Genomic DNA, 25931 nt, shown 5'->3' on the forward strand with positions numbered 1-25931 from the left:
AACAAAATTATGTAAAAATAAATTTGTTTTCGTATAATAATATTTTATTTTCGAACGATAATCATATAATATTCTTTATAATTTAGCATCTGCTTTTTGCTTTCAAAATACTATAACTGAACTAATTGATAGTACGTAGAAGGGATATGTTGACGTACACTCTTTAATGCTCCAAGAAAAAGTATATTTTTTACCAAAAAAATAAGGGTACTCAACCTAAAGATTTCTAATTAGAAGATCATTACCCGTTTGATCATGATATTACCCGTTTGATGAAAAAAAAAAAAAAAAAAAAGGACATTAGGACTTAAACGCTTGACTTTCAAATTTAAAAAACCACTAGCACTTGGTGGCATTAGAGCATTTCTAATGCTCTTTCATTTTGAACTCTCAAACTCAACTCATAATTTGAGAGATGAGGGAAAAAAGCCACTCCAATGACCTTTCATTTAGCCTCTCAAAATTTGAAAACCTCAAAAAATTTCTCAAATGTAAGAGCTGCCAAATTTTTTTGACAGCTCTCTAATACCGACCCCACACACACACACATATATATAATTTCAACCACACACACATATAATTTCAATCCAAATTCGTTGATATATATATATATATATATATATGTATATATATTTAAAAAAGATAATAAAAAATTTCACCAAATAGGATTTAGTTTGCAAAACAAGAATTACAGACCTTAATTAGTTGATTTAGAAAAAAAAAATTAAAACAAAACCCATACATACAATTTAGCAGTTGCAGAGAGAGAGAGGCCAAGCTTGAGAGTTGAGAAAGTGGCTGAAGCTTGCGAACAGCGAACCCAAACTGGAACAGCAGGCGATGTAAACTGAAAGATATGGGTTTTTGAACAAAATATATATTTTTAATAATAATATACTCAAATATATATAATATACATATATATATAATATGTATGAATTTTCGAAAAAAAAAAATTATATAAAAAAAAATTATATAACAATATAATCAAATATATAAATTTATACATATATATATATATATATATATAGGTCCTTTTTTGACTAGATATTTTAGATTTTTGTTTCTTTTTAATTAGGTTTAATTTTAGCTTCCTTCTAATGTCTACAACTTGCCTTAGAATGTGTCTAATATTAATATTACTGATGCAAATATGAATGGTAGGAATGGTAATTGAAAAAAAAAAATAGTGGTTGTGTCAAAAAATAGCATTTTGCATGAAATGCACCATTGGAACAGAATTGCTAAAATGTAGTATTTTGACAGTGTAGCACCTGTCAAAATATAAATTTGGCAGCTGAAAATAGCTTTTAATGCTCTAATTAAACAAACTTCAAAGTGAAAAAGAAAATTGAAAGAGAATAAAATAAAAATATATAAACCAAAATAATAATAAATAAATAAATAAAGATAAGAGGAAAATAATATTTTACTTTTTAAAAAAAAAAACAGTTGTACATAAAATATATGAGAGACTGAGACGGTTAATATTTATATGAGAAGGCTGTAGCCCAAAACAGCCCAAGCCAAAGAGCCCACCATACCCAAACATGACAAGGTGAGGTTGACGTAATAATAGAAGAACCTAACAAGATAAATCTTGAGCCCAATTAGAACCTTTTCGTTTTTGTCAATTTTACAAAAGCGTCAGAAATTATTGCTTAATAATGGTTTCAAACCAATTACTAGTGGACACGTAAACAAATATATTTATTTTATTTTATTTTTTATTTACATGTTGATTCGTGATTAGTCGGACCAATAATTTCGAAATCAAATCCATATAAAACACTAGTAGTTAAATCCTACGAGGAAACATATATTTTTTCATGTAACAATTATATTCTAACTATAGTTCTGGATAAATATCAAAAAAAAAAAAAAATAAAGAAAAAAAAGGAAAAAAAAAACACACTTATAAATAACTTGACGACTGGTAGAAGTCTCCTTCGTCGTACAATGGAGAATCAAGACTTCAGGCAAAACAATGACTTTTTAGTTCGCAGTGACAGTAGTTCACAACCACCTTTTTCATCTTTGATACCACCATTCAGCGGTGCAACAACTCAACACCACCATCAACAAGCAGCTGCTTTGATCACCGGTGGCGACAACGAAGACGACAATGGTTATTATGAGGATGCGGTTGACTATCTAGATAGTTTTCCGGCTGGTTATCGGTTTCGGCCTCTCGATAAAGAGCTCGTTCAACATTACTTGAAAATAAAACTGATGAACTTGCCACTACCGCCAAACAGGATGCATGAGGTTAACATATACGACGAGAATCCAGATACACTTGCAGGTTCGTTCATATATCTCTATAACTTCACTTGCTGATTATGATTTTTAATTTACATACATATATGTGTTTATTTTGGAGATTTAGCGATAATTCTGTTTGTCATTGATATTCATTAACACAGGTCCTATATGACACAAATATATTAATTCCGATAATTTTGAAAATAATATCAACAAATTTTGTCTAATTTTTTTCTTTAAATTGGCATAATTGTATGCTCAAAATTATATAATATATTTGTTAAATTATCAAGTAATAATGGTTGAATTGGATTAGGTTTGTTTCGATGTCTAACGATAATCAAATTAACGGTTGCTTAATTTTTTAAAATCCGAACCGCACAGCACAGAACCCGACCAAACCATATGATTCGATTCGATGAATTTACCAATTTCTTAACGGTTTGTTTTTGTGCACTCTTAGATTTCATATAAGATTTACACCCTATATTTTTAAAATTATTTTGCTTATATTTTCATCATGATAACGCAATATTTTTCGGATTTACCCTATTTTTATTTTTACCCCGTTATTCACTTCAGGTAGATTTTGATATTATCAATTTAATTGGTTTTATTATTATTATTATTGTATAGTCATCTAATGTTATACTCGTATATCATATGTTAATCCTTTCCCGCCAAACCTGGCAAAGGTTGGTTATGTTTTGAGTGATACGGGCTTTTGTTATCTTAGTCTTCAAATTAGTCCTTTTCTCCTTGAGCTATGTAATTCTCTGTTTATCCCAAAGCACAAAAAAAATAAACAAATAAAAAAATTAGAATATTAAAGGATTTAAAGATACATGCATGAATCTTAAACTTGCATATATATATATATATAAGGTTCATGCATGTATCTTTAAATCCTTTAATATTCTAATTTTTTTTTTTTTTGGGATTAATAGAGAATTACATAGCTCAAGGAGAAAGGGATCAAGGAGAGAAAGAATGGTATTTTTTTACATCCAGAAACAAAAAATATCCCAACGGTAAACGACCAAATAGAGCCGGTAAAGATGGATACTGGAAGGCCACTGGTAGTGACAAACATGTCAAGTTTAACGGTCGTCTTATTGGATATAAAAAGATATTGGTATTCTATCAAGGCAGACCTAAAAACACCAAGAAAACCTCATGGATTATGCATGAATATAGAGTAGATACTCCGTCCAATAGTCCAACAACTCAAAATGATACCAAGGTATGCACAACTATCTCAATTTTCTGTCTCTAACATATATATATATATATATATATATATATATATTCCAACTGACTCTAACATTTCTTAATTTCTTGCAGCTAGATTGTGTTTTATGCAAGATCTATAACAGAGAGAGCGGCACAAGAAATAGTAGACAAGTGGTTGATGATGATGGAATGAATGAGGACATTGAACAACCTATTATGAGATCCTCACCTGAAAACTCCATTGCAGGGACATCTGAAGGAACTAATTCCATGCACAACGTGACTGCTGCACTAGTTCCTCATTCTCTCGGCATTGATCAGTTCGGTCATCATGAAGCAACAGCAAAGCCTCAAATTCAAGAATTCAATGTCATCAGTCCTCAAGTGTTCAATCAGCAGTTTTCGCCGCCGAAAACAGAGGACTGTATTTCAAGATTGTTGGAGCCTTACTATCAGCCATCTCTAGAAGAAATCTTCAGCATACCGTACCCACCCTAGCTAGAATTCCTTTTAGGAGATACATTAAGTTGTTAGGTTCAATTATGGCAGTCAGTCCTATTTCCGATAGGGGCAGTTGACAATTGAATCCGATTTTTCCCACTATTTTTGTTCGAGAGAATAGTGGGGTTGAGTTTCTCAACCCTTTGCCTTAGGATTAGTCAGTTGCATGTGTTTGGTACTCAATTTGAGATTTTAGTTGTGAATATATTTATTACTTAATTTAATTAATTGCAAGTGATGGGTTGAATTATTGTTGTTAATTTTGCATTCTTCCTTGTATTGTTATTATAGGGGATTTGAAATTCTTGGTCTCGAGGTCTCATTTGATGGACATGCTCTCGTTCGGCTGACGATGAGCAGATACATCGTGAGTTTTCATTCTGTCTATACACAAAACTGGAATGGTATTTTCTCATCCTCAAGTGGAAGAGAGAATTCTTAGTGTTGTGAGTGTGTGTCTACACACACACACACACACACACACACAACTGCTGTGACATTATATGATCTCACAATACTTGCATGGAATTAATGCATTGGAATCAACAGACCATTATGCACTACCTTGAACACCTCAACACACGACTTTTGACCCAAAACTTGTACACCTCAACAAATGACTTTTGACCCAAAACTTTATAAAACATCCCTGCTTTGATCTATTTTATCATCCAAAAAAAAAAATTTGCCCTATACTCTAAACATAATGTCCCAAAAACTCATTTATTCAGCTTCTGAACAGAACAAAATAAATATTTAACAGACAGGAACCCTGTTTCAACGATCATTACCACCTAATCACTATCACAGTATCTTACCCACTACAAGCCTACAACCATCCAAATATGTCGAGTGAATGCACCTATATGCTACGTAGAACCAATCAACTGAGCTGGAAGTTATACCATGAGCAACAAGACATAGAAAAGAATAATCATGATCAATATATCCACTGAATTTATATTTTTCTTCCTTGATCACACTGGAGTACATCTACACATTTTTTCTAATCTAATTTTTTTTTTCTTTGAATTACTACCTAAAGAATGTTAAAGTTACAATATTACCAAGGAACCGAATGCTAGATCAATGAGCTGCTGACCCATTCATGGCTCCCGGGTTAGGTTTCTCTGTTTGTTGAATAACAAATTGGTCAACAATCCGAACAGTACTTAATGGATCCTGCTGAGAGGAAACTGCCCTCCATTTGCTAGGATACCTTCTGAGATGGCTCAACTGCTGTGGCTGCCTTAACTCTCCATCCCATTTAGGATCCAGCTTCCATTCCTTTGGAACCTGTGCGAGCAAACCATCAATATTAAGAAAAAGTCTCTGCAACTGCATGCCTCCTCGAGAGCAAACAGTTAGTTCTAAACATTTTTAGTAGCTAAACAAGAGTTTTTGACAGGAGTAGTTACAAAACCAAAGAAGACTAGATAACTGGAACACTAATAGCTGTCAAAAGAGTCAAAACCCAAATTCAAATAACAACCATGTGCCTTTCCATGGGCCAAAGAAAAGAAAAATTAAAAAAAAAAAAAATAGATACCTGATTTTTGGAGTAAGCCGGGTGACACAGAAAATTCAAGGAAAACATGCTTTGCATTAAAATAGATACCATACATTGAGCCAAAAGCCCTTTTTGTCTCCTGCTTCGTCTGATGGTCTCTCAATTATAAAATGTGCATTTTTTTTTTTTTTTTGGTAGGTATAAAATTTCCAGATTATCCCCATTCCTCTAAAGTCAACTAAGAATAAATAAAGGGCACAGAGGGTAGTTAAGGGAAGAAAAGGAAAGCTTCACATAAAAGTAGCTGAAAGCAATTAATTTCTTTCCCACATCTCTCCACTCCACTTTTGGTTCTCACTGTGCAATCATGTGTGCTACCTTCTACCATACTTGAAAGATAATAGTAAAACCTTCCTCCCTACCTAGATGAAAGCAATTCATTTCTCTCCCACATCTCACCACTCCACTGAAGGGTTTCATAGTGCAATCACATGCTACCTTCTACTATACTATATCAAATAATTAAAGTAAAACATCCCCACTCTCCCCTTATGGTTCTCATAGTGTGATCACAGGCAAAAATCACACGTGCTACCCTCTCTTGAGCAAGCATATCAGACATGCTCAAACATTATTTCAATGTGATTCTCAATCTGCCACACTCCCGTCTTAAATGTCATCTCCGACACCACCCATGTCAAGTCACCTATATTTCCTACAAGTTTTTCGCTCTTGTTGCTATACCATTTCTCCAAGCAGGGAAGTCATACAGTAGCTGTTTTAACAGTTGAAGGAACAGTAAACTGCAAAGTACAATTGCAACAGGCTCCTTCCGAGATCTTGTGATAGCCTCTTTACAAAAGTATTGGTTTCTACCCTCAGATCATATGATAAACTGATATTGCTGATGCCATGGTTTTCTTTAGGACCATTATGATGATGTCACTATGGAACACCTCAACAGCAATAACATTGCAAAATTTAATGATAAGAAAAAATAACCAGTTTACGCTTGTAATATATGCACATCATACCATTCATAGATTAATATTAACTTTATTGCAATGGGAAAAAAAGATGAAAAATGAAAAGGGCAGCTCTTAGGCTCCATACACTTATACAGTGTTATCAAAGGCCCAAAGTGCACTAAGGCGCTAGAGATCCTTTGGAGCCTAGCACAAGGCGCGCACCTGAGTGAAACTAAGCGCACAACTGAAAAAATTAAATTACTATTAAAGCATTCATTTTCCATATTAAAGGGGAAAGTTTTGTCCAAGGCGCGCCTGGGCACACAACAGGCGCAAGTGTTGTGCCTGTATAAGACTAAAGCCTAGGCGCGCCCGGGCACACCTCTGACGACACTACACTTATCTAACAATAACCTTCCGCCCATAGGCGTTTAAGGCGTTCTTAGGACAAAAAAATAGCAGGCAAGGCTCAGCTGGAGTGCCTGAACCTATCACATGGCAGGCCCTTTCAGTCAGACTCATGTAAAGCCCTCAAGCTCGTGCTTTTTAGCACACTATAGGCTCAAATAGAGCATGCCTCTTACTTTTTGATCATTCATTTATATCATTTTATTTCCTTGTCTTGAATGACTATGAATTTACATACTCTACGTCAGATGATGGTAATATCATATTATTTAATTTTATTGTATATTTGATGGAACTCGTGAGCTTATGGCTGACTACTTACATGAATTGTGTCTAATGTTTGATACAATAATTGTGTATAATGATTTTGAATTTTTATGATAATAATATATATGTGATTATTGTTACTGTTGAGTGTCTCAATGGGTATTTGATTTACTTAATGCATATGCATATTTAAAAGATTTATATGCATTGATGTACTTGATCCTCTAAGTTTATATGTCAAAATTTTATTTTTAAAAATTTGTTGGTTAGTTGTGTTGCATATTTGACTTATTTTGAATGTAAATCGATTAATTGAATTCATATGCAAACTAAAAGACATTTTAGTTTATCCATTTAATTTATATGTTGAAAAATTCCTTTGTTTTGATCCTGATTAGTTTGTGATGCATATTTTATTTTATTTTTCTTTAATTATATTTCATATTCATTTTTATCAACCAGGCCTTGCTTCAATTAAGCTCTTGCCTTGCTTTGCATCACGCGCTTAGGCTCCAGACTTTGGCACCTTAGTGTGCCTTTGAGCTTTTAAAAACAATGCTTCCACCAACATGATGAAAAAAAATTATAAAAAACTTGGTTCCTCATTATCAAACTTCAAGCAGGATCCAAAAGGAAGTGCAGATTGGGATAAGGTGAACCCTCATTCAATTTTAAATGCTTTCCAAGAATCAAACCACCACAGTGACCCACTTACCTTATCAACTGCAAGGGTAAAAACTTCAAGATCGCCATCACGGTTGATATGGAAACGTGTGAATGCCTTGTAATTAGCTATACGAAGTGAGGAAAATGCTTCATCAAAGTGTAAGTGGAGCCAGTTGATTGAGATGTACAAATAGCTTCCAAACACCAAAGAAACCACAGGAGTTGAGAAGACCCAGAAATAAAGGAAAACAGAAGCATAGTATATAACTGCAGTCCCTCGAGAGAGCGATTCCATCCCATTCTTGCAAATATTAGTCCTGGTGACAGCCATGACCTATTGATTGCTCCCAATGAATTCAGTATAGCAGAAAAGATTAAGAAAAATAAAAATACGAGAAGGGAAAAAAAAAAAAAAAAAAAACATTGCATTTCCCCAAATAAGGAGAGAATTCTCACCTCTGGAACATCAAATGCAGACATGAGATACTTTATGCATGCTGGATAAAGGCCAAATGTCCATTTCTCTATACGAGCCCTAAGGCCAGTTGGATCAGGAAAATGCTCACTCTCCACTGATCGATACCATTCATATAAAGTGTGATAACCTGAAATTAAATTTTCAATTAATCAACTTATGTAATATCCATATCAGTTAACAAATTCCTAAATATGAATAAGAGAGCCATATTATCAGTATTGATGTCACAAGATTAACTTACATGTCTTCAAAATCTGTACTATCAAATCACAATATTAGGACAGACAAACTCTTAAAATTATAAAACTATGGATCTGTTTGGTTTAGTTTTCTGAGAAATGCAATCTGTCTGCAGAGAACTAAAAATTAGAAAACAGTATAAAAATTTGTTTGGCTGATAGTTTCTTAAACTGTCAACTGAAAACTCAGTTAAAGGTTATTCTCAAAGAACAGTCTTATATAGTTCTCTGAAAATAGTTTTCTGAATTATTGAGAACTGCTTTCAGAAAATTAAACCAAACAAGCCCTATATACCCCTAAAACCGAAAGAGTGTTTGGATCTACTTTCACAAGAGAAAAATACTCTCATTCGCAATATTTACCAATGTATCCTCTGGTTTTTATAGGATTTATATAACCTTAACTGTGAGAGAGAGATAGAGAGAGAGGTCTAATTTTCACCAAAAATGTCAAGACCCGCCGCCACAGTGAACAATATTGTCCCTTTTAGGCTCCCCTCACAGCTTTTAAAATGCACTTTTAACAAATATTGTGTTAGTATCAACAACTTCTGCCTCCACAAGCGATATGAGATCCTGTCCACAGGTGTCCACCATGCCCCCGCACACATGTCCTCACGTGCGCAGCTCAAAATGTTGGCCCACCTGCACAGCTCAAGTCAGCCCAACTTTTGGAGGGATTGCCACACACTTTTGGTTAGGGATTTCCTCTGATACTATATGTCACAGCCGACCACCATAGTCAACAATATTGTTTGCTTTGGATCCCCCTCACCACTTTAAAACACATTTTTAACATATGGTGTGCAATCCCCATTTATTTTCTCAGCAACTTCTGCTTTCCTAAGCAATGTGAGTCATGTCCACAGTGTTCACCACACTCCGGCAACTTGAGCCACACATGTGAGGTCACGTGTGTGATAGCGTCGCGAACACTTGTGGACGGGATCCACATCACAAGGCAGGAGTTGCTAAGAATATACGAGGCAACACATTCTAAAGCTGTGAGAGGGAACCCAAAGCGGACAATATTGTTGACAGTGTGGTGGTGGATCCTGACAAAAAATATCCTCTCCCTTCAGAATATTCAGAAAATAATCATCAAATTTTTATTGAAAACACACTCAATTATTTGAAATTGTTTCCCAACTGTGGCTTACAAAAAACTTGCGCTATGATAGATTTAAGTTTGGTAAGTTATATACCCTAATGTATGCTTACTGTGCACAAGTAAACTTTTTTGAGTTCTCTTTGAAAAATTATAACTTTACACTGCAGACTTGAAATGTTCTTAAGATCGTTGGCCAGCATTCTTCTACTCAAGGATATCAGAATTCCATGGGAAGGACCAAATCAAAGGCATGGCCACATTTTTTTAAAGATGGAAACAGTTCATCTATCACATATCCTGGAAAAACAATTTAAATTCTCATAATATGAAATTGTCTAAAACCTCCACACTTGAAAGGGAAAAATAAAAAAATAAAAATATTATGCACTCCATCCGCATTGGCGGTGAAGGACCCAATGATATATTAATCAAGCTGATAATTAGTTCCATATCATATCAGGACCCTGTCAATCTCCATAAATTTAATCATTGGTAATTCAAATATATCAACAACCCTCTTCTCAACTGCTTCTCTAACTATGATAGTGTCCACGCTTGAGGTCTAAAATATATATTTATGCCTACACCACCAGAAGTTTGCATTTACTCATAACATAACCATGCATGGATAACTGGAGATCAGGAAAGACCAAAATATAAAATAAAATAAAAAACAGCAGGTGAGAGCATGGATTAAATACAAAACCATGTTTGTATCAGAAATGCACATATCACCAAGCTTTTGTGATCTCAAACAGAACATAGAAACACACCTGAAGTTGCCAGCAGTTTATGCCGAATACATGTCTCAACACCCAGTTCCAGCAGCAACATTAGAATTAGAGCTGCAGCCAGGTGGGCAGAAACATGAAGAATCCCGATCACCACCCTTCTTTTTCGAGATACTTTGGAGGGGACAAATGAGAATGCTGCTATAAACAAGGACAAAGCACCTGCTAAAGATACATACGAGTGTCCCAACATATACATAAAAGCATCCCACACTGTGCTAAAGAAGCTCCCCAAGTGACCAGAGAATGTATCATCCTGCAATATATGATCTAGCTTACACTAGATTTTTTAAAAAAAAAAAAAAAAAAAAAGGAAAAAGGAAAATAATCAGCCATCTCTTTCAGAAATATTAAGTTCGTATATACTTTCTAGGTAACATGTATGAACAAAAGAAGAGAAATTTAATCCAGCAAAGCAGCCAAAACAACAGTTAATCTAAGATATGCCTGGGTTAGGTGAAAAAGTATCTTTTTAGGTAAGGCGGAAAGAGTGTCTAGTCTAATAAAAGGGGAATTAGAAACATCCCAACTCAGGCATCAAACTAACAATATCTGAAGTTTGGCTGCCATGAATGAGGATGACTGTAAGAGTATCAACGATAAAAGATCAACATGAAACTCACCAGTGGAAACATAGAAAAAACTAATACGAAGTATATAATGCCACCAATAAAATCAAACTGCCAATTTTTCTTTCGGAACTTCAATATATTGCCCAGAGCAATCTGCATTAAAAATATCAACATGCTAAAGCATCAATGACAAGGAAAATGGTGAAAAGCAGTGAACTTAGTAATATAAAGAAGATTTAGGATCATTACCCTGCTTGAATCCTCAACGGAAGGATAAGCAGCTTTGTTTTCATAGGAGGTTCCATATAATTTGTTGAAATTACTGAAGACATGGGTGGGATGCAAAAAAGCTCCACCACAACCATTAACAAGTAAATGTTGCACATAAACTGGCTTATCCGGCGTATCTGGCGGAACGTATGAATGACGCATGTAATGATGCAAGTCCCCGGCTACTCGAAGTTTACACCTCCCTTTCAAACAGTCACGTATCAGATATGATATGTTCTTCCCTGTTGTGTCATTCCAGTACCAATCAAGAAGCCAATTTGGTTCGTGTGTCACAATGATCACAGAATCATCATCTCCAACCTAGAAAGAACTTCTACTTAATATTGTATCCAAAAAGTAAAAAAGAGGACCACGGAAAGGGAAGGTAATTGAAACTAGCTCTTGAATGATAGAACATGATTCACTAACTCAATATATTAAAAGTTGCACCATGGTCTGGAATGAGAACAATGTGGTATTCGCAGATTTCATATTTTTTAAGATAAAATGACTTAAGAATTTATTTTTTAAATATTGGCTCAACAAAGAGTCATATACATGCAAGGTATAAAAAATATGAAAGATATATCCACAACCCAGGTATTCTGCAATTAGCATGATCTTCCAAGTATTCACAGATTTTGTAAACCTAATGAAATATTTTCACAGTAGATTAAGAAGTGAATAGTTTACTAGGCAAAATTATTTTAACTTCCAGACCAGATGAGAGAAACTTGAGTAAAATAGTTTGGTCGTGTGCAAAAATATCAATGACAACACCAGTCAAGTGGAGGGATAGAGTTATGTCACAGAGACGCCACTAGGCACTAGGAACCCTCAAACCAAGAAGGAAACTAAAAAATGATAACCAATCAAGAGTTCTACTCTCACTGTTCAGACTGTGGTCAATACATCCTAAATAAGATGAAGCCTTCAAAAGATCATCCTACCTAATTAATAGTAACCCTATGGAGATTCAAGGCCATGACTGACTCCTGAAACCACCAATCATAACTACTATAACCATAAACCAGTGACAACCAAATACTTTTAAGTAACCATCCAAAAACGAAAGAAAGTTGAAAATTTAACAATGAAATATTTTCCAATTCTATTTTTATCAAGCAGAATAAATCAAAATTCTTCACCTCTACACAAGCTAATATAAATTATTGAAGAAAAATGAACTTTTGACCCAACAGATCAACAATTTCTGTTGCATCAAAAATTAAATAATTTTGATTATTATGGTCCGGAAAGCAAGATTTAGAAGTGTTAATTTCCATCATGTAATACTAAAGGCCAGAATATTGCACGCATAAATAAGGCTCAGGTATATGATCGTAGGCAACAAAAGAATTTGTCTTTTTGGTAAGTAAAATAAAATTTAGGAGAGAACAATAGCACTGATTCGGCAAACTCCAACAAGGAAAGAACCATGATTTATCATTTTTCTCATTTACATTTCACAAGCAAAATGCACTTCTGTTTGCCCCATTAACAACTGTAGGATTCAGAAGCTTCTGCTATAAAATAAAAATAAAAATTCCCTGAATAAGCTTCTGCTATAATTAACAGACACAGGATTATAAAAGAAATAACACGTATAATTATGTAGCATATTATGTCACTGAACATGGAGACGCACTCCAATTTCATCCACTGTTGTACTACTACTATTTATGGTAATCCTAAAAACCGAATGGCAACAAATGACATGTGTAAAACCATGCCAGTAGAGAGAAGATACCTTTTCTTGTATTAATTCTGAGAAGAATTTGAATTGGTATACATCAATATCACAATGTAGAGCTAGATCGAAACCAAATACCCACCACCTTTTAGGTAATTGCAAGGCATAGTAGCTTTTCTTCTGAGGCATAAGCCATCCACCTAACCAGCTCTTATGACAAATGTACCTCATAAAGGTTTGAAGCCCATCAAACCAATCTGTAAAATCAAAAAAGAGCTATATAATTATATCAATCAATACTTAAACAGCTAAAAACTAAAAGAAACCAAATTTAAAAACAAAAAGGTGCTACTGGTTCAGAGAATTTTGCTGGTCAAAGCCCTCGAGTATAACTGAGTATAATAACAAACTATTCACTGATCATGTAAAATAATAAATTATGAGGAAGAGCAGATTACGAACTAAGACCAACCATGGTTTCCAGGGATAACAAAACACTGGGGTCCATCATACTGCTTCAGCTCAGACATCCCACAAGGTAATTCTGGCTTGTTTATGGCTACATGGTCATCTTTATACCATGCCGGAGGCTGGAGAGCATTTTCAAAAGGACGAAAGAGGCGCGTTTCATATGTAAATGCCGATGGATTAGGATATCTACAAGAAAACCATAAATTAGTATATATATATATATATATATATAAACGACTTTTTTAGTTAAACCAACCACTAGAGTATCAACCTCTCATGTAGTAAGCCATGAGAACTGAATATTTGAAAACGGTAAGTGCTTACAAACAACAAGACATCAACACGTGATTCCATTCACTTATCATAAAAGAAAGGCGTTACTTGGCATTGGACCTACTTTTGCAAGGTGAAAAGAGTGGGGAAAAAAAAAAAACTAGAGACGAGCCTAACTTTTTGTATTATTTTGCACGAAGTGACTATTATCAAAATCATCCAGTGTTATCCTGTTTTGGTCAACCAAATGCCACAATTGGGTCCACATCTAGAAAGACTAGTTGCCTTTGGGGTTTCCCCACGCCCATTTATTAACCCAAGGTCACTCAATACACACCCAAATTAGGACAGAACACATCTATGTGCCCATCATAGGCTTCCCCGGCCAGACCCTTGCAAAAGCAGCTCCAGCACCCATTGATTTTATGTTACAGATTCCTCATCGATTCTTTCTCTTGGTCTTTTTATCTTGGGCATCTCAGAAAGAAAGAGTTAGCACATGCATTCTTTTCGATCTTGTAGAAAAATACAGTAAATTTTAACCCAATCTTGATTTTTAAAAAAATGATTATTGCAACTACGAGAACTACTGGACGAACACTTCCAGTCAGTTATACTAGTATAACTATATAAACAAATATAACAAGCATGAGATAACTATAAACGCCCTCGCAATGGGAACCCACCCCTCCACATGGTACCCGCATTTATTAATCCACACAAATGAACTAGTCACTTATGGAGTTCCCTACACCCATTTACTAATCCCATAATCACCCAATACACACCATTTTGAGTGCTAGACTGGTACTCTGGCTGGGCCAAGCTTCGATCAAGGGTTTTGTACCTAGGGTTCAGCTCAGGTTGACCCCTTAACCCGCCCAACTTGCCTCCCTAGGTTGGTGTCACTATCCATCTGCTCCCCTAGGCCGTAGCTTTCATCAAATATCTTTAAAAATGGTTTGTAAATGGCACATTTCTCTTTAAAATTTCTAAATCCCAATCAAACATTGTATTTAGGGAGACTTTCCAGATCCAGCACTCAAAGTGCACTACACCCTCCAGGAAAGAATTTGTAAATAAAGATTAATAATCCAATTCCCCATCTGAATTTCACCATAAGGTCCCAAATCAAATATACCTCATTGCCCATCATTAAAGTAACTACCTTGTTAAAAAATAAAAAAATAAAAAAATTATATTCTTAGAGTATGGCGCACTTAATACGCGGCTATTCATCAATGAAAATCTTGAAATAGCAAATCAAAAGTAAAGAATAAGTGCCCTTTTATATTCAAAAGGAGGACTTGACAATCCCATTCTTACATGACTTCAGATTTGTAGTTGAAAGAGTTCAACACCACCACAACAAGAACAACGAAGTAGTTTATAATGACAACAGAAACAATAATTATACTACCGAAGGAAGTGTGCCCCTGGTAGGCCATTAAAATCATCCTAGTAGATTGCATGTCATTTTTCCTTCCAGATGCTTCATACACACCAAAAGGAAAGGTCAAGAATAAAAGTATCTCTAGTCCATACACATCACAATCATCAACGAACTAAAAAAATCTGATCCTTGATAAGACTATGTACAGAAGAGCCTATTAATGTTATAGCTGAAAGACCAATCAGCAGATGACAGTTAATATGTAATCTAATTCAACAATCTATGGATCATAAATGTAAATAATATATAGGAAAATGGTCAAACTTACGCAAGATCACCCCCAATAAGGAGTAGGTCTCCACGTGGCAGGGTACACACAGCATCATCATCACTGCGAAGCCGGATAAAAGGTTGAGCAAGTAGCCGTGCCACAGAATATGAGGAGTTTCCACCATCTCCAGTATCTGCCATGAAGTCAAACCACAGATCATCCTTTTCACTGAAATGATCATACAGAAAATCCTCCTGTTGAGCTCCATCTTGAACCCTACTCATTGCCGCCTGATGACATGTGAATGAGAGACAATGACCAGAAATCGTTCATATATATACGAGATTTGATCAATGAAGTTATATGAATAGACTGTAAACCCGCTATAAAAACAAAATAGAAATATTAAGAATAGAAACATACTAAAAGTTTGTGCGGAAAAAAAATGGACATACTTCGGTGGGCACAGTAAAGTTATAACTGGGCTGTTGAAAAAATGAAAACTACTCATAGCTAATTTTTTTTTTTTTTTTTTTTGATAAATAGTCATAGCTAATAATATAGAAACCTGTAATTATCATGGTCCTGTGAAAAGCTGTGCTAAAAAAGAGCTTATTGTTCATATAACACTCAGTTAATCCTATCAAGAAGAAAGATCCCAAATCCTTCAAAAGAATTACAGTTCTTGCAATCTCCGTGACTCACAAAAGATCTTGCTAAGTTCCAAGACAATATTCAGAGAGAGAGAGAGAGAGAGAGAGAGATTATGGACATTGCTGAAAGAATAAAAACATACAGCAGAAGAACAGGAGGCCACATAATAATATGGAATAACAAAAAAATATACCTGCATCATACGCATATCAAAGCGTCCAACAAATACAGTTACAGACACCAAGAGGTCGAAAACCGTCTTAAATAAATCAGCTGATGTCCTGCAACAGATGGTCATTAGCAACGCTACTAAAAATAAAAAGCTTTTCACTCATTTCCCCTTTCCCAGGACCCACCTCACACCACTTCAAAAAAATTGACAGGCGTGAAGAAATAAATAATATATACCCTGAATACCAAGGAACCATATCCAAGAAATCAGGCTTCATTTGCTTTTTCTTCAACTTCTCAAATTCTTTGACTGATAAAGGGTGAGTAAGAGCCCATCTGTCAATTGTCAAATATAAATGAAGTAAGGGATGCTGATTGCTGAATAAATTACTATGATATGGGCTTTAATTGTTTGAAATCATGAGCACACTTAACACTTGTCACAGCATCCAAACTTCTTTCCCGTGCCACCACAATTGGGGCACCTGGATACTGTCTTAGGATAAGTTCTACAGCAGCAAAAATATGAGACTATAGACACTTGACATGGTATTCTACTTCTTTCCCTCTGCCAAAATTGTAGGGAAAGGATACTGTCTCTACCATCTAAAAAATAAACAACTATAACAGCATTAATCTAAAAGTTGGAAATAGGTTAAAACAAACAAAACCATCAGAAAGGCAAACCTTTTTCTTTATCCTCACTGTGTAATCAAGAAGTAAGAAATACTCAATCCACCACTCATCACTAACACGTAATGAAGCATGCAGTTGACAGTTCATCAACTGGACAATGGCACAATGCCACAAATAAATGATCAAAACATCAACTTAACATAAGCCACAAACTCCCACCCCCACCCCCCTCTCGGCCCCAGTGGCAATAAACAAGACACACAAATAAAAATAAAACGAGCACAACAGAATGTAATTACACGTTATAAAGTCCCTGCCAAAACCAACATAAGCTTGACAAACAGCCATAGAGATCTCAACTAGGCAAGAAGCTTCATTAAGACATTGCTCCTTTTGAGAAAATAATATTATACACATAAAAAGATCAAGTCACAACTTGACACTCACCCCGTTGATCTTTCCACCACATAATTGGCAATGTACAGACCAATAAATGTGGCCCACAATGAATATATGGGAGAAATTTCGTCTGATGATCCCGGACATGAGCCACTGCAAGCTAACTGGAAGGAAGAAAACGGAAAAGAGGTAATAACAGAAGACCCCCACAGCGTGTGCAGGAAAATTTGATGAAATATATGCCTAGAAACCATACCTCTCCATAAATAACCCACTTAGACAAAAGCGGATAATCACTGGCGGACCCAACTGGAGCAAACCAAGATGAGCAGACCTGATCTTTCAACTCATGCATGCGGAGGAATTTCGCAAGCCATGTGTTACGCTCTTGTTTGTTCCAAAAAGAAAACCAACCAGAATTTCTTCGTTCAAAAGGTTTTTCTCTCAAAATAGCACGGTTGCCGCAGTGGCTATAAAATACACAGCAGGCAATACTTAAAACCTACATGAATCATGAGGACATCAAACCAAAATCATAGTTTACATGAAAAGCTAAGACCTAAAAACCAATAACATTGTTTTAGCACAATATGTGTCTACATGACTTACAGCGCAATTTTGAAGAATGGTCAGGATAGCAGGCCTCTTTCCAGCCACACGAGCAACCAGTCCAATATACCAGAGGCCAATGAATATGACATGGAAAACAAGAAGAAACAAAACAGATGATACGAATATTGTCAAGAACAAAGATAGATTCATTCTCATATCCACTCCCATTGATTGAAAACTGGGAAGATGATAGAGGGCTGCTACTAAAATCCAAGCTATATACCTGTAAAAGAAAAACTGCCAAAATTTACCATCAACTCAATCTAATTAACTCTTCGTGCTATAAATAATACAAGTCTATGCCCACACATGGATTGTGGATGAAACAGAAGACAGCAAAAACTTACCACCGACTGAAATTCGAATAGCTTGGTTTAATTGTCTTCCCTATAAATGGAGATGAAAAGAAATAGAAGAAACCGAGCAAACAACCATACATTGACCACCATTTGATGTTGTTGTCTAACTTCTGAATGAGAGTGTGCATGTTATCTGATGAGATAAAAAATAGGCAGCCCACAAAAACAGCAATAATAGCATGACGTGAATGCTCGTGTGGGTAAGGATACGTATGGGTAAAAATGGTCCTGACCCTCTCCATGTTCAGGGTATCTAGTAAACCAACAGATTGCCGTTCGGAGCCCATCAATTCCCCTTTTTCACTTTAATTCAAGTTCTTGAAAATAATATCCACTTTGGAAGCACCAAATCCACCAGAAAGACCGGTACTTGAAACCTTCATAAGAATTTTTTTTTTTAAAAAAAAATTAGTACTTCCGAAATTACTTCATTGCTTTGTAGTCTATATATAACAAAAACAAAAAAAAAATGCAAGTAACTAATCATATTAGGGTAAACAAGAAGATAACACTCATCAAACTCTACTAAAATAAATAAATTCATCCTAATTCAATCAAAAAGAAGAAGAAGAATAAGAGGAAGGTTTGGTGGATTAATATTCTGATCAACTGGTTTCTAAAGTTAGCAACTTTATGTTATAAGAACATTTCGAGTATAATTATTGCTGATTGTTTCTATCAAGCAATGCCACGAACCAAAAAACCTCAATAAATAAATAACTAAAAAGGTTCTGACCAACTGTTAAGCAGACCTCATGCCTAGTATTACTGCAACTACTATATTTCTGTAAAATGCACCTAATTTCCAACAATTATAACAGCCTATAACCAAATAAAGCGGTTAAGCAAAAACACCCATAAAAATTAAGTGAAACCGAAACTGATTTCAAAAATGAGATGAATATCTTCAACATCCCACAATATATAAATTTCCACCCCATTCCACATTTCCACGCACGTGCGTGTGTTTATATAAAGATATAAATACATATATGTATAGAAATGTACGAATAACAGTTCAAATTAGGGCTATATAGCCTGGAAACACAGGGAAAAACAAAACCCATGATTCATTTAAACAGAACTAGGGTTTGCTGTAAAGTTTAAACGGTTAAACCAGAACAAAAGAAAATTTGTATCTAAAAAAAAAAAAGAAGAAGAAGAAATGAAGAGCCCAAAAACAATAAATTAAATTCGAATCAAACAACAAACGATTGAACATAAACTACCAACAAGGATTCAAAAATTGTAAGAACAGAAAATCAAATTAAAGAGAGGAAGAGAAGGACTAAGAAAATTATTAGAGAGAGAAATAGAAAGTACCTGAATGAGAAAAAGTAAAGTGAAGGGAACGCGTACGTCGACGTATATATATATGTATATATATATATATAATGGGGGAATATGGAACCGACTTAGCATCTGAGAATGTCTGCGAGGAACCATAAAATGGCATATTCGCACCACCTTCCCATGACTTCCTCTTCAGTACTTTAACGAGTGTTTGGTGTACAAGAAAAGGGCAGAATTTTCAAAATCCAAAACAACTCCTACAGTACCTTTTTTTCTTCGGTTTTTTTTTTTTTTTTTTTTTTTTTTTGTGGTGTTTTTTCTCTCTTCGTTTTTTTCTTTATTATACACACGTTCTTTTTCTCACTTTCCTATTTTGCCGGTAGTCAATTTTTGCTTTCACTTTTTCTGATGTCTTTTGCAAATCGATTTCACAAATAAAAGGAGGGAGAGGAAATCTACGGCAATGTCATTGTCATTGTTATCATCATAACCGACTTCTACTTGATTCGTGAATACATAAAATTGATTCCATTATTCCATCCAATTCAATCCATACTGATTATATTTTCTTTTATTTTTTGAAATATTTAAATTTATAAAAAATATATACGTATATTATACACACTATTTCTATTTTATTTAATTTTTTCTAATTTTTAACTCTAAAGACCTCCTTTTTTTTTTTTTTTTTCAAAGTAAGAATGTTAGATTATATAATAAGTTAGTGGGTACGGAGGCCCAAAATTAGACTCCTAAGACAAAAAGGAACAATCCATTCGTTGTCAGACTCCTAAGACAAAGAGGAACAAGCCATTGCATTCACAATTCTTAAAACATACTTTACTCTTCATTTCATCTTCATAAACATTTTTATCGATGGGTTTGACCAATACAGAGCCCAAATAATTGCACTATTTCATCTTCATAAACATTTTATTGATGGGTTTGACCAATACAGAGCCCAAATAATTGCACTATTTTAGTTTTTTTTTTTTTTTTTTTTTTTTTTTTCTTATTGAAATTGTTCGAGAGGTGGAGTACTTTCAACCTTATTGTTGTTTATTATAGATTAAACATTTATATCATACAAGGCTGAATAGCCTAGCCTCATTATTATTTGTTGTGAATCATATATTATTGAATAGCCTAGCATTTGTATAATGAATATGATTCGACCAGTGTAAATACTTAATCTAATCCAATCCAATTCATAAACTAAAGTTTCCGTAACGATGGAATTGGATTAGGTGGAATGCTTAATCCAACCAATTTGATTTGATCCTTGTTCGCCCCTAATCATTGTCTTTATCTTGTACTTTTTGTTCTATATTTTTTATTGCAATTCATTATTATAGTATTGTTCACCCCTAAACACTTCGGATATGGCCTAGCAGTGTACTTACTAGATTTTGAAGCTTAGCAAGTCCAAGGTCTGGGGGTCGAGTCCTGTTGAGTGTTCTTTATGACTAGCCTCCGCTGCCCATACAGTGACTTACCTGGCCTGAGTAGGAAGGTGCCCTTCCGAATTCTCGGAAATTAGTCGAGTTGTTGAGGGGCCCTAAAGGTTCGTGTTAACCCGGACATCCTGGTTAACTAAAATAAAAAAATAAAAATATTAAATTTGTTCTAAGTCCAATTATATATACTTCCAATCTAATTCATTCACGTAACTAAGCCCTGTAGCTTAGTAGTACTTTCTTATCTTCTGAAGTGGGTCAAATGTGTAAATGTATTTTTTTGCAATAAAAAACAACAAATATCTATCAATTCAATTAATAGAAATTTCTTTTTAACACTTAGAAAAAAAATTCCACTTTTATTGTGAGAACAAATTTAGGAAATCATTTTTTAGCGAGAAGAAAATGTAAACTATATGAAGAAAATTTGATTGCTTACTATCAAATCAACTTTACTTAACTCTTTTACGTGTGGTTTTGAACCAATAATCACCAATCATTGGTTAGACTTTCTTTCAGTAGACAACAGCGCAAATACGTGTTGAAAAAAAAAATTTATATTTCCATTGTCTATGCATTTTTATTTTTTTCCCAATAAAACTATGCAAGCGACCGGAATTAATTAGGTATAAAATGTATAAAAACATTTATAAATCTATATAAAGTCGAAAATCTAAACATCTAACAACAAAATAACTTGTGATAGACTACCTAAAATAAGTTTTAGATAGTTAAAAATAAATAAATAAAAAATAAAAAAACGAGTGTAGGAAACCATGCCTAACGAAAGAAAGTAAAGCGTGCTTTAAGAAATATGTTTTAGGCTGACGTGTTTTAGATAAAAAAGAAACATCGGGCCACTAGCATCATCATCTTTTTCGCCCGTAGTAATTGGGCCAACTTATTCTCGAATCTACGGAGTTGATCTGGGCCACCCCATAGTTTTTCAGATGTAGTAATTGGGCCAACCTAGCCATGTCATAAAGGATCAGCCTGCGACGAACCGTAAATTAGTGATTTGTAAGTGATTGTACATGTGTATATATATATATATAAAATATTGACATTAATTTTACCAATTGCACAAAGATTAATAGATGAATGATTGCTTATTATTCAATGTTTTCAAAATATGAAACATTGTGGAGAAAAGTTATAAATGTATGGCATGAAAATATTATCAATTAATAATTTTCTATTTATTATTTTGGTTCACATTTCTTTATGATATTATTGTTAAAGGTTATTAATACTTAAGTAAATTTCTGACTTCACCACGGATTTTTAATTAGCCGAAACATATATGGTAAATGTCTTAGAACTCAATAGAACATTTTTCTGGAATGGGTTTTTTACTTTACATAATTTAGAATGCAGAAACATTTCAAAAATTAATATATATATATATATATATATATATATTTGTGCGTAAATTTCTGACTTCACCACCGATTTTTAATTAGCCGAAACATATATGGTAAATGTCTTAGAACTCAATAGAACATTTTTCTGGAATGGGTTTTTTACTTTACATAATTTAGAATGCAGAAACATTTCAAAAATTAATATATATATATATATATATATATATATTTGTGCGTATTTAATCCCACCACTTGGGTGGAAGAACACAATTACATTCTGCCATGCAATGGTAACAATGGGCTTTCTTGCAACTAGGTTTCAAGTTCTAACTCATTTTGAGGTGAAACGAGACATTACACAATCATATTCAAATCTTAAAACATTTAACATAAATGCTATTTGTCTCATCATAGGACAAATTTCCTTTAATTTTCCCCCATTTTTAGAATAGACAAGAAGAATAGGAGATGAAAACAATATGAAAGTTTTTACTCCTTATTGCAATTTTTTCCTTCTTTAGCATTTATAAACGACCCAAAACTTTTTATTTTGAACTCATCACTTAAAAGGGGTAAAAAAAGCAAAATTCTCTTGTTAACTTGTACCACCATCAGCTCTATCTGTCATTCTGTTGGTACTTGAACACTTGGTAGTTGGTACTAACTACAAGTATCTAAAAGCTCCGTGATTGTACAGATACCATTGCTTTTTGGGAGCCCAACTTAGAAATATTACTATAAACACACACAAAAGAGAGAGAAATATGAACAAAGAAGGAATCTGGAAATATATATATATTACATATCTTCTGGGAAATTGTCAATCAAACCTTGAATTCAGTTTAATCTGCTCAGTTTTGTAAAGAGGATGTTGATGGACAAGGTGGGTTGTATCATGTATGTCTGGTAGAAAAAGATGGTCGGATATGGCGTGTGTCATATTTTCCTGCACTTTTAATACTTACTTTTCTGTGTCATCAACCAATTGTATCAACAAGTAAAAGTACTTTATTTTTATTTTAGTAAGTCCTATCATTACGTGTCAATATTTAATAATTTGTTGGTACCATATTATCACTACAACCGACTAGTTAAATTTTTCTCTCATGGTTGACTACTAATGTGGTTTGCCTCTGGCTAAGGGATAAAATGAGTGTGTATTACTTGTGAATAAAAGGGTAAATTACACTTACTTCCCTTGATATTTATCAATATTTTTGTGATGTCTGTATAAGTATATGTGTATTGTGTGATATATATTGAGTAAAAGAAAAAGAGAAAACAAATTAAAATTTTGGTGGGACCCACAACCACACCCAAAAAGGGTTTGAGACTACAATTGGTCTCCATTTTTCTTCTCTCCCCCTGGCCCTTCCTTCTGTCTCTATTTCTTGATTTTTCTTTTTCTTTTTGAACTCAAACTTCATTCTTAGATTACTCCTCCACCTTTTGTCGGATTGAGGTGCCGTTTGAGGCAAAACGAAACTCGTGTCAAGTTCTACACATCCATACAAGCAATTTTAGATTTTGTGCCCCTTTGGATTTCGAATCTTGAGACCCATTTTCTACGGTTTTGGTGCAATCTTGAGGTAGGGGCCCTTAATTCATGAAATCTTGTACCTTAGTGAGTTAATTGCCTCTAATTGTTGTTTAATTTGATTGGTTGTTTAAAATCTAGAGAATTGTTGATATGTATGCATATATGTTAGTTGTGTGACTATATTTGTTGATTGTTCTATGTGAAGCATGTTTAGGACTTGATTATATATGTTCATTGTGCTAGAACTTGTTATGTATAAGCATGTTATGACTTTCTTGATTATTCTTGCGAATTATATCATGTTGCTTAAATTGGATAAAGTATGGAATGATGAACTTGTGTATGTCATTGAGGTATTCATGCATTAACATTGGGCAGGAAAAGGGAAATAATTGATTTACTTCAAAAAGGGGAAATTTCGGGAAAGTGTTTTTGATGAAATGATTTTATGCGAAACCCGGTCGCTGCGGGGTTACCAACGGGCCGGAGGTTAATATAGCCTAGAGGGGACTAGGGAGTCGCCCTAGCGTGGTTGAGCTAGCTGGGCCCCATAATGACGCCGCGGAGTTACCAAGGGTCAAGGACACTAGCCAATCCTCCTCTCGTGTCGCGGCGGGGTTACCAAAGGGCGAGCTGTATTAACGTTTGAAAGTGATGGTTTTGAGAATGAAAATGGGGAGTGTCATTGACATGCATTGCATTTCATTGCATTGCATTGTTTATACTTGGAATTGACTTGTATGTTGTATTTGATCCCCTATGTTGTATGATCCCTATCTCCCATTGGCCTATGCTTTTCTTGAATTCACAAGGATACAAGATTTGTATCTTAAGTGTCACCTACTGAGCATATAGCTCACCCTACTATTTATACATTTTTTTCAGCTCTTGGAAAAGAACCGGTGGACGACAACCCACCTTAAGCTTGAGCGATACTAGAAGCTCACTTTTGTGTCTTTTGTATATCTTCCATTATTTTTGCAAAGCACTAAAAGTGTGAAGGTGTACATGTATATTTTGCAAAACTTTGTCATGTAATGTAATTAAGGTATTTGATGATATTTTGGATGTGAATTTGATAACATGTAAACCTTATTGATGAATGGGGAGAGTAATACTAGTTTAAAGTATTATTGAGGTAATTTGATTGTGTATTATCATCTACTATTGCCGTGAATTCGGAATTTGAGCCATGATAGGTTAAAAATGAATTTAAACAGGGTATGGTAGGCCTATTTTTAGGGGAGGTCATGCCAATTTTTTTTATTTTTTTTATTTTTTTTATTTTTTTATTTTTGTGTTTAAAAGTTATTAGTTTTGGGATCGTTACAATTTTACACAGACTCGCTCTATTTTTCATAATTTCACTTGCCTGAGGATCTGATTTATTAACAAATTCTCTCGCATTTGTCAAAATTTGCCATTCTAATGCTTAAAATGACAGCAAACATTTCATGGATTAAACGAAAAAAAAAGTCAATAACATAGGTGGCAAGTGAAATTATAAAACGTAGTGGGGTCTATGTGAAATATTAAAAAATCTCAAGGGAGGTATGTGGAATTTACCCTAAATAAAAAGTAAACCATAAACTTAATTCAATATTTAATTAAAGCCAAATTGCACTAAACCCTTTATTCTAAAAAAAAAAAAAAAAAAAAAATGGTTACAAATTACTCCTTTTTTTTTCTTTTTTTTTTTAAGCACTCTTAATTTATCAAAAGTTACAAATTATCGGATTTTAGAATTTTCGGTACTAAGGTTGCATGTGAAGCATGGGCAGAGTATTTTGATGAAAATAACCTTACGCATGCAACAAACATCATTGACATGTCATTTGTAAAATCAATTATAAAGAATAAAATGAGTAAGTTATTTTCGTGAAAACAATCGGCCCATCTGTCATGTGCATTGTACGTTACAACTTTAACACCAAAATTTCAATGTTCGAGTAAATAATTTGCAACTTTTATAAATTTAGAGTAATTAGAGGCAAAAAAAAAAAAAAAAAGTAATGAGAGTATTTTAATACTTTTTAATAGTACATGGGAGTTTAGTGCAAGCTTTT

At 34.1% G+C, this 25931-nt stretch overlaps 2 protein-coding genes across 2 annotated transcripts; one reads left to right on the plus strand and one right to left on the minus strand.

Moving 5' to 3' along the window:
• Positions 1-1959: 1959 nt before the first annotated feature.
• On the plus strand, positions 1960-3996 carry LOC132277750 (NAC transcription factor 32-like). Its single transcript, XM_059779599.1, has 3 exons — positions 1960-2305; positions 3213-3508; positions 3610-3996. The coding sequence occupies exons 1-3, from the start codon at positions 1960-1962 to the stop codon at positions 3994-3996; spliced, it is 1029 nt and encodes a 342-aa protein (XP_059635582.1).
• A 924-nt stretch (positions 3997-4920) lies between these two features.
• LOC132279866 (uncharacterized) lies at positions 4921-19879 on the minus strand. Its single transcript, XM_059781919.1, has 16 exons — positions 19535-19879; positions 18200-18588; positions 17850-18075; positions 17497-17742; positions 17289-17404; positions 16443-16541; positions 16228-16315; positions 15438-15670; positions 13445-13629; positions 13030-13229; positions 11259-11600; positions 11061-11162; positions 10420-10717; positions 8275-8423; positions 7868-8152; positions 4921-5295 (listed from the first exon to the last, which is right to left on the minus strand). The coding sequence occupies exons 2-16, from the start codon at positions 18496-18498 to the stop codon at positions 5086-5088; spliced, it is 3078 nt and encodes a 1025-aa protein (XP_059637902.1). The 5' UTR covers positions 18499-18588; positions 19535-19879; the 3' UTR covers positions 4921-5085.
• Positions 19880-25931: the final 6052 nt, after the last annotated feature.

The sequence above is a fragment of the Cornus florida genome, unplaced genomic scaffold (assembly GCF_030987335.1).
Source record: "Cornus florida cultivar Cherokee Brave unplaced genomic scaffold, ASM3098733v1 CherokeeBrave_3.0.0_Hap2_Chr10, whole genome shotgun sequence".
NCBI classification, from domain to species: domain Eukaryota; kingdom Viridiplantae; phylum Streptophyta; class Magnoliopsida; order Cornales; family Cornaceae; genus Cornus; species Cornus florida.

What these genes read in the sequence shown, in the direction of transcription:
- LOC132277750 (XM_059779599.1), top strand. Translation starts at nt 1,960, where the DNA reads ATGGAGAATCAAGACTTCAGGCAAAACAATGACTTTTTAGTTCGCAGT. An exon ending in GAATCCAGATACACTTGCAG is followed by an intron (nt 2,306 to 3,212) that starts GTTCGTTCATAT and finishes TGGGATTAATAG; the next exon opens with AGAATTACATAGCTCAAGGA. An exon ending in CAACTCAAAATGATACCAAG is followed by an intron (nt 3,509 to 3,609) that starts GTATGCACAACT and finishes AATTTCTTGCAG; the next exon opens with CTAGATTGTGTTTTATGCAA.
- LOC132279866 (XM_059781919.1), bottom strand. Translation starts at nt 18,498, where the DNA reads ATGGGCTCCGAACGGCAATCTGTTGGTTTACTAGATACCCTGAACATG. An exon ending in CTTATTGGGGGTGATCTTGC is followed by an intron (nt 13,630 to 15,437) that starts GTAAGTTTGACC and finishes GTTTTCTTGTAG; the next exon opens with ATATCCTAATCCATCGGCAT. An exon ending in CAGAATTAATACAAGAAAAG is followed by an intron (nt 11,601 to 13,029) that starts GTATCTTCTCTC and finishes AGTTCTTTCTAG; the next exon opens with GTTGGAGATGATGATTCTGT.